This window comes from Drosophila yakuba, chromosome 3L (assembly GCF_016746365.2).
Source record: "Drosophila yakuba strain Tai18E2 chromosome 3L, Prin_Dyak_Tai18E2_2.1, whole genome shotgun sequence".
Classification (NCBI taxonomy): Eukaryota; Metazoa; Arthropoda; class Insecta; order Diptera; family Drosophilidae; genus Drosophila; species Drosophila yakuba.
In genome coordinates, this window is record NC_052529.2 from 2,355,488 (window position 1) to 2,367,354 (window position 11,867).

Below are 11,867 nucleotides of genomic sequence, written 5' to 3' on the forward strand. Positions count from 1 at the left end.
CTGGTGCAGTGCATCCTGGTTGGGCTTCAAAAAAGCGTACAATTTTACGAGATCTAATATTAAACCCACTGTTTTTTTGTTTACCCCCATTTCCAGAGGATGATAAGGTGGGCACCTTGGACGTCTTGCTGAGCAGCGCTTACTGCAGATCCCAGCGCTTCCTGTCGAAGCAACTGGCGCAGCTGCGACCAGAACTTACCATGTCCATATTTTCTGGTGAGTATCGTAATTTTATTCTATGAATAACGTGAAACCAAAGCAAAAACAAAATCATAAATGCCTGAAACAGAAGAAAATGCTAAATCTACGAATTCTTCTTGTTATCTCCTTACAGAAATCACCCATCGATTCCAAAGCGCACGGGAGGATGTGCGTGCCCTGCTGCTGCAGTGCCTCCTTCCCTGGCTGCAAAACATGGAGCTGGTGGCCACAAGTGTGCCGCCCGCCACGCCCCTTTCCTACATAATGGTAAGCGAAGCATGAAATGGCTTTCCGTTTTTAAGCCGGAGACGGATTCAAACCTTTGCTCCCTTCATCCTTTGGCAGTATTTTCCGGATTCGGGGACGCGTGGACGACGCGAGGGCACCGGTTCAACGGAGGCAACGGAAATGATTCTGAACAATCTTTTCTACATCACAGCCAAGGTATATGGATATATATGCTGATATCTCCCGCACAGCGGATGGACTTTAATCTTTAATTGCTTCCACTGCAGTTCTCCGACGCCCATCCACGCGACATCGAGGAGCTGTGGGGCACACTGTGCCAGTTTTGGCCAAACAATCTGAAGGTCATACTGCGCTACTTGGTAATCATGAGTGGCATGGCACCCACTGAACTGCTGCCCTATGTAAGTTCCCAACTTTAACTCCAACCAGCAGTGGTTCTAATGCTTTCAAAAACTACTCCTTTCATCAGGCCAAGCGTGTGGCACTTTATCTGGTGCGCAGCTGTCCGGATCGGTTGCTGGATGAGCTCATGGCTGAGCTGCAGACTGTGGAGACGCTCAACTGTCTGATTGAGCGCACGGAGACGCCACCTTTTTACCGACTGACCAGCATGCGAAAGGCATCCAGTCACAGTGCTGATGGTACGTCCAACAATTGTCCACAAGAGCACTTATAAGATTCTTTTAAAATTTTAATTCGATTTAATTGATTATCTTGTGACAGGCCAAGCTGCAGGTGGCATCAATGACTCCAGGATTCAGGACCTGGCTGTCGAAAAGGGCACAATTCACACCAAGCGGCACAGCGGAGAAGATCCCATCAAAATCGGGTAAGACCATATGATACATTTCCATCATATATGGTAGTAACATACAAATATTTGTTATCCGCAGCACCTGCAAATCAGACAGCGGCATTAGGGCGTATACCCAAGCAGCTGCAGCTGCTGCCGCCGCTGCAGTTACTCCCGGATCCAGTGGCAATCGTCCACCTCGAGGCGCCGACAAGATTCGGGCAGCATCTGGACCTTCCATACTGCCTCGACCGGAGGATATACTGATCAACGATCCGGAACTGCGGCAGGAGGAGAATGTGGAGCTGCGCGGAACGTCGGATGCTCCGCCAAACGCTCATCCGCATCCACTGCCAATGCCGGAATATGGAGGATACTTTGCACCGCTCACTGAATTTCTGCCCGATGTTAGTTTGCCGATCAGTGGGTTCCACAGGTGAGTTGTTTTGCTTTTAATAAATTGAAACCTGTTTGCTATGAAATGGAAATATCGTGTTGATATTAACATTTGGTGCCCAAGTCAAGAAGTAGCCAAGAGGTTTTGCAGTTTTCGAATGGATTTATTTAGAATAGCAACGACTTTGCTGGAGAATCCTCCACATTGTCATTACTGTTCCCAAGCCATTTAGTAGGAGATGCCAGTGTGGTCGCGGATCCATTCCAAGTAGTCCGAGACACGGGTGTAGCCGGATGGTCCGTCGTGGCAGCTGACGGAAGAAAAGGTGATCACACCGACGAGACGAGCATTGTCGTGTGTAACCAGGGGGCCACCGGAGTCGCCTCCGCACACGGACCTTCCATCGGCGTGACGGGTGCACATGTCGGTACCGGCAACCGAGCCGTAGGCCTGCTCGCACTCGCTGTTGCTGATGATCTGGACATCGACGCACTGCAGCCAGTCAGCCAGGTTTCCGTTGTCCATACCGCCCCATCCGCAAGCGACGCACCAGGTGTCCTGGTAGCGATCGTTCTGCTCGTTCATGCTGGGCAGAGGGATCTTGTTGATCAGACCGTTGAAGTCGACATGGGGAGTGCGGATCAGACCGATGTCACGACCTCCCTGAGCGGGCCAGTCGGGATGGCTGATGAAGTTGTCACGGCGGACGGTCTGCTGGTAGGCACCGTTCCAGCCCCAGTTGGATCCGTAGTGGATGACCGCGTAGTCAGTGGTCAGGCAGTGAGCGGCAGTCAGGATCCAGTTATTGGCAATGATGGAACCAGCACCAACGGCACCGCTGTTGCTACCGTCGTTGAGGAGGAACAGGCCCACAATGTAGGGAGCCTTGCCCTCGGGAGCTGGGTAGCCGTTGACGATGCGGCCCTCGGGTCCCTGGGACAGGAGGCTGGTGCGGTTCAGGCCGGTCGGGGAGGCGGCCACCAGGGCCAAAGCCGCGGAGAGAGTGAGCAGGAACAGTTTCATGGCTGTGCAGAAACTTATTCTTCTGCTCGAGGCAGCCTGCTTTTATACGATTTGTGAGACACTGGTTATTGATAACCAATTAACTCTGAAATCGTATCTCACCCATACTTTAAAAATTCATTGATGAATTGTACTTGAATTCGGAGTGTGTATTTCTAATCATTTGTTATGGAAGTAGGATCTCAAGTAGGAAATGCAAAATATACTGGGTCCAATAGTGGCTCGTAAATCTAGTGTACCCCTTGTGAAGCAAGTATAGATAAGAGTAAAAGCTGTTCTATAAATTAAGGTCTAAAAGCTCAATTGTCTCGACACCTAAATAATATACTAGACTTTCGCTAGCCAAGATCCCAGCCAAAACATAACAAAACAAGCCGTAAATTTGTCAGATTTCAAACATGAGGGGATTTTGCTGGCTCTGTTATCTTAGACTCCCTATTGTTATCTTAGTGGGCTACAATTAGCACACGCCTTATTGCCAACTACTTATATTTTACTAAATTTATTTAATTAGAAAAGTACTTCATTCTAAGGACCACCTGCATAGCACTTTATGGCGTGTGAATGAAATCTTTTGTTGACAACAAATATGGGGTTGCTAAAAATATATACTCGTACACTTAAATACACTTTTACAACTGTTGGGGGCATCTTTATAGTGACATCTTTTTCCTGGGGCAGGGGATAGCTTGTAGAAGCATATTGTCAATGGAATCTTGTACGGGGTACAAGGCACCGTGTGGCAGGCTACCTTCTATGGGGCACGTAGTCCTCGTACCTTGTCTAGCAGTTTTAAGAAGATATTGCATTTTTTAAAATAGACCTCAGTTAACACCAAACTGCCAGAGATAAATTTACTACATTTAAAAAAGCGACGTACAGTTGTAGTTTATAACAAGAATTTATTGAAAAGTATACAAAGGATGTACTACGAGTTTAGTAGGAGATGCCGGTGTGGTCACGGATCCATCCCAAGTAGTCGGTGACGCGGGTGTAGCCAGAGGGACCGCTGTGGCAGCCAACGGAGCCAAAGGTAATCACTCCCACGAGTCGGGCGTTGTCATGGGTAACCAGGGGACCACCGGAGTCGCCTCCGCATGAGGATTTGCCATCGGAGTGGCGGGTGCACATGTCAGTGCTGGCCACGCTGCCGTAGGCCTGCTCGCACTCGCTGTTGCTGATGATCTGGACGTCCATGCACTGCAGCCAGTCGGCCAGATTGCCATTGTCCATACCACCCCATCCGCAGGCCACGCACCAGGTGTCCACGAAGCGGTTGCTCTCCTCGCTGAAGCTGGGCAGGGCGACCTTGTTGATCAAGTTGGTGAAGCCCACGGAGGGAGTGCGGATCAGACCGATGTCACGACCTCCCTGAGCGGGCCAGTCTGGATGGCTGATGAAGTTGTCACGGCGGACGGATTGCCTGAAGGCTCCGTTCCAGCCCCAGTTGGATCCGTAGTGGATCTCCACGTAGTCGGTGGTCAGGCAGTGAGCGGCGGTCAGGATCCAGTCACTTGCGATGATGGTTCCAGCACCAACCGCGGCACCGTTGCTTCCATCAGTGCGGAGCAGCAGTCCCACAATGTAGGGAGCCTTGCCCTCGGGAGCTGGGTAACCATTGACGATGCGACCCTCGGCACCTTCGGAAATGGTCACCTGGGGCAGGAGGCTGGTTCGGTTGAAGCCTGGGGAGGCGGTCACCACGGCTAAGGCCACGGAGAGCGTAAGAAGGAACAGCTTCATGGCTAGGAAGAAACTTAGTACTCCACCCAGAACAACGCGTGTTTATATACGATTCGGGAGCCTTATCGATTACGGATTTGTTTGGTCGTACCACAGATACTCATAGCTACAAACATAATACAAGTACAGTTTTTAATCAACTCAAGAATTATTTCCCTCTTGAAGCATTAAAAATAATTCATATATTCACTAGTAAAGCTAATTCAATTAAAAGTTTGAATATTATAACGTTCTTCTGCTCATTGTGGATATATATTTACATATGTACATTTAAAGTGCAACAAAAAAATCTGCATGAATGGATACGCAATTCAATCAATGGTCGATTCCCCTTGTTAGTAGTAGGCGATTCCGGACTTTTCTCTGATCCAGTCCAAGTGATCGGAGACACGGGTGTAGCCCGAAGGTCCAGACTTGCAGCCGATGGATGCAAAGGTGATTACGCCCACTTGGATGGGGTTGTCGTGTGTGACCAGTGCTCCGCCGGAGTCGCCACCGCACACGGACTTGCCGTCGGTGGCCCGGGTGCACATGTCAGTGCTGGCCACCGATCCGTACGACCTGGCACATTCTCCGTTGCTAATGACCTGCACGTCCATGCACTGCAGCCAGTCGGCCAACCCACCATTGGCCATTCCTCCCCAGCCGCAGGCCACGCACCACCAGTTCTCGAAACGCTCACTCTTTTGGCTGAACTTGGGCAGCGAAACCTTGTTGATCAGGTTGGTGAAGCTCACGTACGGGGTGCGAATGAGTCCGATGTCGTGACCAGCGCTGTTGGGATATCCAGGGTGCCGGAAGAAGTTAGCATTGTTCACCGTGTGCTGGAGCTGACCGTTCCAGGCCCGATTCGAGCCGTAGTGGATGGTCACTGAGTCGGTGGTCAGGCAGTGGGCAGCGGTCAGGACCCAATTGTTTCCAATTACGGATCCGCCGCCCACGGCTCCATTGTTTAGGCGCAGACCGACAGCATACGGTGCCTTGCCCTCGTAGGCCGGATAGCCATTCACGATGATATCCTGGGGACCACCATGATGAGCCGTTCGATTGCGATTCCTGTGGGCACTGGCTGTGGCAACGAACAAAAGGAACAAAACCAGCTTTTTAGTCATGCTTAAAATTGTGTCTCTATCGCTGAGCTATTTGCTTTTTATAGAAGAAATGGTTGCACAATGCTGGCGGTAATTAACCTCGAACTCAGTTATCAGTGCTTTCCACACCTAATGAGTGTGGATATTAGCTCAGATATTTTCGCAAGGGTGATACATTTTAAGGAAATACATTTCATTGTCAAACCCACATTGCTTAAATCCACTTTACAATACGGAGATTTTCCAATTCCCCTTTTAATGTTGCCATAGTTTATACATCGGTTTTAATAATGGTTTCCCTTGCAGATGCAATGTGGCCGTAATGCTGCTCACCGACATTGTAGTGGACGGCATTCCGGGCATCGACTGGACCCTTCACTTGCCCCTGATGCTGCACATCCTGTTCCTGGGACTGGACCACACCCGCATCATTGTGCGTGAGCACTGCAAGCAGCTGTGCGTCAATCTACTAATCGTGCTGGCGGAGCACAATGATCACCTGACGGTGGCGCGTATTCTGTTGAACAGCGAGACCAGTAAGCTGGACCTGGGACTCACGGTACCAGCTCTGCCCGTGATCGACAATAACTTCACGGAGCTGCATCAGCAGTTCGACAGCTATCTGCTGCACGTGAGTCCCCAGGCGGCAGCCTATGCCCTGCAGCACAATCTGTCCAGCTCCACGATCATAGCAGCGCATCAGCAGAATTTATCACAAACGCCACAGAATCAGCAGCAGACGGGCTCGCAGAATGGCCAGACCACGACGCCTCCTGGCTTGACTGCCACTCCTGCTGCCCTGCAAATAAATCCGAATAACTCAGAGAACTCGGAGGTGCCGCTGATCCATCCTGATGAGCATGCACCTCCACAACCAGGTCCCAGTATGCCCATTGCCCATGTGATCAAGAGTCTGCTGAAGTTCCTTGCCCAGGACACGTGTCAGCCACTGTGGAATTATGAGGACATTACGGCCAAGGTGTGGGCTGTTAAATCTGCAGAGCAACTGAGCTGCTTCCTCAAGCACATGGTCAAGGTTTTTGCAGATAGCTATCCGCAAGCTCGCATCGCCGAGCGCTGGGCGCAGACTGCCCTCCAGTTGGGTTTATCGTGTTCATCGCGTCACTACGCCGGTCGATGTCTGCAGATCTTCCGGGCCCTAAATGTGCCCATCAATTCAAGAATGCTTTCGGATATCCTCTCCAGATTGGTGGAAACTGTGGCGGAGCAGGGTGAGGATATGCAGGGATATGTGACGGAGTTGCTTCTAACGTTAGAGGCGGCTGTGGATAGTTTGGATTCGGACTTCCGACCCCTGGATGTGATGAAGGATATATTCAAGAGCACACCAAATCTGAACAACAAGGATGGTGGTCCGAACTCCATTTTGCCCGGCAAGAAATCACCATCGGGAATGACGCCACAATCATCGAACTACTCGATTCCCAGTCATGGGAGGAGCACCAGTTACTCGGTGTCCTACTGCGGACGGAAGGCAAACAATTCGCCCTGTGACAAACAGGTGGAGCTGAGGAACCGATCTTCCGGCATCGATCTAGAGCGCAGCGTCGTCTGCAAGTTCGGCGTTGGCGGCGGTGGAGCTGGATCAGCTCTTTCTCGTTCCCGGAGCGCCCAGAGCCTGAAGATGCTGGGTGATACGGCCACGCAGGATGATAAAATGACCATACTGGCGCAACTGTTCTGGCTCTCTGTTTCCCTGCTGGAATCGGACTACGAACATGAGTTCATGTTGGCACTCCGCCTGCTGACCAGGGTATTGCACCGACTTCCATTAGATCGGCCAGATGCACGCGATAAGGTGGAGAAGTTGCAGCAGCAGCTGAAGTGGACAGCCTATCCGGGTGTCCATGCCCTGCTCTTGAAGGTATGTTTCTGAATTTCCTCAATAATGCTTCAAATTTTTCAATGTTGTTCTTAATTTTTTATAGGGCTGCACACACAGTGCCACATATGAACCCACTATAACGCTGCTGTCCCAATTCGCCCCGTTGCTGACCCTTCCCGTTTGTGATCCCACCCAAAGCTGCGCCTTTCCCATGAACGTGATCGCCCTGCTGCCCTACATGTTGCTGCACTACGAGGATGCCAATGAAATTTGCATTCGCAGTGCAGAAAACATTGCTCAGGTTTCGACGGAGCTGGGCGCCAAGCTGGAGAATCTGGGCACTGTGATGACACTCTACAGCCGAAAGACCTTCTGCAAGGAGTCGTTCCAGTGGACCAAGTGTGTGGTCAAGTATCTACATGACACCTATGCGCACATGGGCCTCCACATGGTGGCGTTTCTCATCGAGGTCCTGGAAAAGGGGCCGCAGCAGGTGCAGGTGCCTGTTCTGAATGTTATCCACTGCATGCTGCACTACGTGGATTTGTCGGCTCCGCAGGCCCAAAGTATAAACGCCGACTTGCTGAGGGCGATTGGAAAATATTTGGATGTAAGTAAAATATATATGTATGTATGTGTATGTTTACTTTCGCCAGTGCGAAAAAAGTCTGTTTGGAACATAAACCCATCATGGATAATGTTATCTCGTTGAAACTTTAAACCAGTTCATATTATTATGCCATAAATCTGCCAAAAGATAAGTGTATTTTGTTTATTAAAATTATTCTGCCTTTATGGGCCAACATCTAATCTAAATACCCCAGCGAGCTTCCAATTTAGATTATTGTTGGTAGGCAATCAAATAAATTTTCAAAAGAAAACATCGCCTGAGCAGCGCATTTTATTTTTTACAATATTTCAAGCTATATCAAAGTACTGATTGCTTTAAACCTGAAATACTGATACAGACTTTGATCTAATACTTTTAGACGGCTTACTGGAAGGACTCGCTGAAGATCCTAAAGCTGATCGTGACCCGGAGCTCGTCCCTGCAGGTGGTGCCACCCAGCGACGGCAGCAGCGCCGGCTTATCGTTCTCTTTCTATGGCGCATATCCGGACTCGGATATGTTCTGTAAAAAGGAACTGGCCGGTCGCACTATGGAGTTTACATTCGACGTTTCGCAAACGCCGCTGATCGGTCGGCGTATCCTGTTGAAGACGGAGGAGCCGGTGGCCGGCGGAGCAGTCTCCACCACGGGCAGCTCCTCTTTGAACTCCACTCTGACGAATGCTACCACCGTGACCGTGGCGCCAAGTGCTGCTCAGCAGCAGACCAATGTGCAGATGCAACAGCAGCGCGCCAACACCAATGTGGCGGCCTTGGCAGCCGCAGCAGCAGCCCAACACCAACAGCAACAGCATGCCATCGGAGCAGGCAGCAGCGTGGTGGGAACACCCAACTCTCCGCGTCGGAGTGCCAGCCTCTCGCCGGCGGATACGGTGCCACTGAGTGGATGGAAACGACCATGGATGTCTCAATGTCGAGTGCGTGAGTGCCTGGTCAATCTGCTGACCACCTGTGGACAGCGTGTCGGCCTGCCCAAGTCGCCATCGGTAAGTGTTGCCCAGAATCCAACCAGCCGACCGCTTGTACATAGCCAGGTGCATGCCTTAGGCTCCCCTAGAGCGCCCCTCTTCTCATGCATTTTTGCAATTATCAATTATTACCTCTAACTCTTTTTCTTTCATGTAAACAATACCAATACCAATACCAATACAAAAAACCAAATACCAATACCAAATTCAATACCAAACCAAAACAAAACTAACACGCATTATCATCATTAACCAATCAATCTGATACCAAAATCGAAACATATCTAGGATGATTTCATAAACTCAATTTGCTCAAAGGTAAAGGACACGTTTCTATGTGCCGCGTCTAGTTTAGCTTTCTGTGATTTTAGTTCTCGCATGTGGTAGCTTTTACAGAAAAATTATAATCGTTTTGAACTTGATATTTTCAGTTCTATTCGAATATTAAGCAAGCAACGTGTTTCCTATGTTATCAAGTTCTTTTTGATTTGAAAATTACCAAGATCATTGATCATCCTTTTTTGTTTTTGTCCTGTGTTCCATTCCACGCAATCCAGTCACACAAAAATACCGTAATTTTGCTTTCCTATTCCGTTGTTCCGTTCGCATGTTGCATGTTTTGTTCAAACTGTACTCTTCGTTTATATACTCTTTATCTAAACACATTTAGTCGTTGAGCACGTCACTACTAACAGGATCGATTGCGACCAGACAAAGCGTAAGCTTTATCTTAATTACTCTTCTATATTATTCATCTAAATGTTAATCGGGTTTTTCTGTGCACTTAACTAATCTCTTAACCTGAACCCATAGGTGATCTTCAGCCAATCTTCGGATCTGATGGAGCGCCAGTCCTCGGCCGCTTCTTCTACGGAAGAAACTTCGGGTCCTCAAGGTGACCTGAGCAGCGGTTCGAGGCGCGACGATGGTCAGCCCGATTTCACCGTCTTCAAAGACTTTGATTTCCTGGAGTACGAGGACAGTATTGCCGGCGAATCCACGGACAACTTCAACTGGGGAGTTCGTCGTCATCAGCTCTTCGAGGGCGATGAGGATCGCTTGAATTGCGGAAGTGGCATTGGTGGCTCCGTTAAAGGAGGTCACTCATCCGCCTTGGAGGACAGCTTCAGTGATAAGACCCCTATTTTGAGTAAGAGAAAACGACAGATTGCGGACGATTCATCCGACGAGGAGGCCGAATCTGAGTCGCCACTGGACGAGGATCATCGTCAGTCGTTCCTGAAGTCCGGGTTCAGTGCTGTGCCCCCCTCTTCGTTAAGTCTTCGGGAGCGCAGGCGACGCAACTCGGTGTCGCGAAGCGACACCAGTGGATCCAGTGCTGGTGATTTAGGCGACCTTACGCCCTGCAATGCATCGCCACATCTTCCGGGCATCATTCGATTCGCCGCCATTCATGATGAGGCGGAGGAGAACTGGCGTCGCCAGTTGCAGGCTTTGTTGGTCAATCAGCCATCGGCCCACACCTCGGAACTACTGCAGCAACTATACAGACTGATCAAGGAGCTCACCTTTAAAACGGTCAACATTTCCAAGGAGGCGAAGAAGTTCTTTACCGGCATTGGCTCACAACTGGGAAACAGGATCTCTCTTTTCACCGATCTACTCAGTTCTCGTGCGGATCCTCCGCAGGTTTGGTGCAGCGAGCTGCAGGCAACCACACCCAAGCTCTTCGAGACGTTGCGTTTCAATGTTTTGGAGGTGCAAGAGCATCTGGAAACCTTCTTCGATCGTAAAGATCAGGTTTTGGAGGTATACCTACTCATTTATGCAATAGAATGACATTTATTTTATTTTTTTTGTGTTGCTTTTAGTGTCTGGATGCAGTGAAGACCAGTTGCAAACTGTCGCTCTTCAACGAGGCGGATGTGGCTGCTTCTGGGCTGGAGTTGCCAAGCACCTCCAGCATAGCCTATATGCCCTTCGATCCAGCTTCCACTGAGGTGGTCCTCGACTTGGGCCGCTCGCTTTACAAACTGATGTTCCAACTGTTGCTGCTCATCGAATCAAATCACAAGATATCCTCGAATGTTGTTAATCATTTCCGTATGAATGAAGACGTAAGACTGAAAGGACTGAATTTCTGTTAGATCCAACTATAATAACGAATCCCTTTGCAGATGCATGACATATCCGATCTCTATGCCCTGGTTCGCGATGCCCTGGTGCGCTACATCAGCGAGGCCGAATTGGATTGCTTAGAGTCATCCACTTCGACGGAGGGCGAGCATACGCCAACGCCGTCTCCTGGCTTGCCAATGACCCCAGAGGAATTCGAGGCTGCCCTTACCGAGCACATCGATCTGCAGCGGTGGCCCAGCGCCATAGCTCATGTGCGACAGTATCGACGGATTTCCACGCTTAACGCCAGCGGTGATCAAAACGTTACCATATTTAGCTATAGCTGCGGGGACAATCGCCAGAAATGGGATGAAATGTCCGTGATACTAAATGCTTATGCGCATGGTATTATGAAGGATCGCACAGGTATGTTATTAAGAAAATGATGCAAGTGCTCCGCAACTAAGAGATCTTTACTCTTTCAGCAGAAGCCTTTATAGTATCTAAATCCGACTCGGAGCTGTTCGAGATCTATGCCATTCTGTCGGAAAACTTATATCATGTATCCAGCGCGCTGACTAACATGGAGATCAGCATGAAGAGCTATTCGGCAGGCGGCGCGTCGGGCAATTTGCATCGCAGCGAACAGGATATTGTGACAAATCTTTAAAGTTATTTGTAGACTAAGTTAATCGCAGATGTAAGCTCCCTTTTATATGTAATCTTTTAGTGCGTAGGCTGCATATTAGACACTGCGGTGTATGTAAGCGATCATTATTGTGTACGAACAAATGTAAGTTAGGTACGATTCAATATACTTATCAATTACAGCACAATACGTGTATTC

General features: G+C 49.4%; 4 protein-coding genes across 15 annotated transcripts in view; 1 reads left to right on the forward strand and 3 right to left on the reverse strand.

The window, feature by feature from the left end:
- The window catches only part of LOC6532523 (protein furry), a 47,344-nt gene extending 35,488 nt beyond the window's left edge, over positions 1 to 11,856 (forward strand). For 3 of the 12 annotated variants that reach the window (XM_015193929.3, XM_015193928.3, XM_015193931.3), the window contains 15 exons: positions 97 to 216; positions 335 to 468; positions 547 to 645; positions 717 to 851; positions 920 to 1,091; positions 1,174 to 1,279; positions 1,344 to 1,679; positions 5,804 to 7,382; positions 7,447 to 7,953; positions 8,333 to 8,959; positions 9,230 to 9,259; positions 9,755 to 10,711; positions 10,774 to 11,019; positions 11,080 to 11,446; positions 11,506 to 11,856. In XM_015193929.3, coding sequence (XP_015049415.1) covers positions 97 to 216; positions 335 to 468; positions 547 to 645; positions 717 to 851; positions 920 to 1,091; positions 1,174 to 1,279; positions 1,344 to 1,679; positions 5,804 to 7,382; positions 7,447 to 7,953; positions 8,333 to 8,959; positions 9,230 to 9,259; positions 9,755 to 10,711; positions 10,774 to 11,019; positions 11,080 to 11,446; positions 11,506 to 11,690 — 5,600 coding nt within the window. In that variant the 3' untranslated portion in view covers positions 11,691 to 11,856. Of the gene's footprint in view, positions 1 to 96; positions 217 to 334; positions 469 to 546; positions 646 to 716; positions 852 to 919; positions 1,092 to 1,173; positions 1,280 to 1,343; positions 1,680 to 5,803; positions 7,383 to 7,446; positions 7,954 to 8,332; positions 8,960 to 9,229; positions 9,260 to 9,611; positions 9,660 to 9,754; positions 10,712 to 10,773; positions 11,020 to 11,079; positions 11,447 to 11,505 lie in introns of all 12 variants that reach the window. The other 9 variants (XM_039374519.2, XM_039374523.2, XM_039374522.2 and 6 more) reach the window with 4 other exon arrangements.
- Positions 1,783 to 2,684, reverse strand: LOC6532525 (serine protease 1). The gene has a single exon (XM_002093235.4). It carries the CDS (start codon positions 2,661 to 2,663, stop codon positions 1,869 to 1,871), a length of 795 nt encoding a protein of 264 aa, XP_002093271.1. The 5' UTR covers positions 2,664 to 2,684; the 3' UTR covers positions 1,783 to 1,868.
- LOC6532526 (serine protease 1) lies at positions 3,546 to 4,536 on the reverse strand. The gene has a single exon (XM_002093236.4). The coding sequence runs from the start codon at positions 4,404 to 4,406 to the stop codon at positions 3,600 to 3,602; it is 807 nt and encodes a 268-aa protein (XP_002093272.1). The 5' UTR covers positions 4,407 to 4,536; the 3' UTR covers positions 3,546 to 3,599.
- LOC6532527 (serine protease 1) lies at positions 4,629 to 5,548 on the reverse strand. The gene has a single exon (XM_002093237.4). The coding sequence runs from the start codon at positions 5,516 to 5,518 to the stop codon at positions 4,742 to 4,744; it is 777 nt and encodes a 258-aa protein (XP_002093273.1). The 5' UTR covers positions 5,519 to 5,548; the 3' UTR covers positions 4,629 to 4,741.
- Positions 11,857 to 11,867: the final 11 nt, after the last annotated feature.

Coding starts and splice junctions, on each gene's coding strand:
- LOC6532525 (XM_002093235.4), bottom strand. CDS start 2,663: ATGAAACTGTTCCTGCTCACTCTCTCCGCGGCTTTGGCCCTGGTGGCC.
- LOC6532526 (XM_002093236.4), bottom strand. CDS start 4,406: ATGAAGCTGTTCCTTCTTACGCTCTCCGTGGCCTTAGCCGTGGTGACC.
- LOC6532527 (XM_002093237.4), bottom strand. CDS start 5,518: ATGACTAAAAAGCTGGTTTTGTTCCTTTTGTTCGTTGCCACAGCCAGT.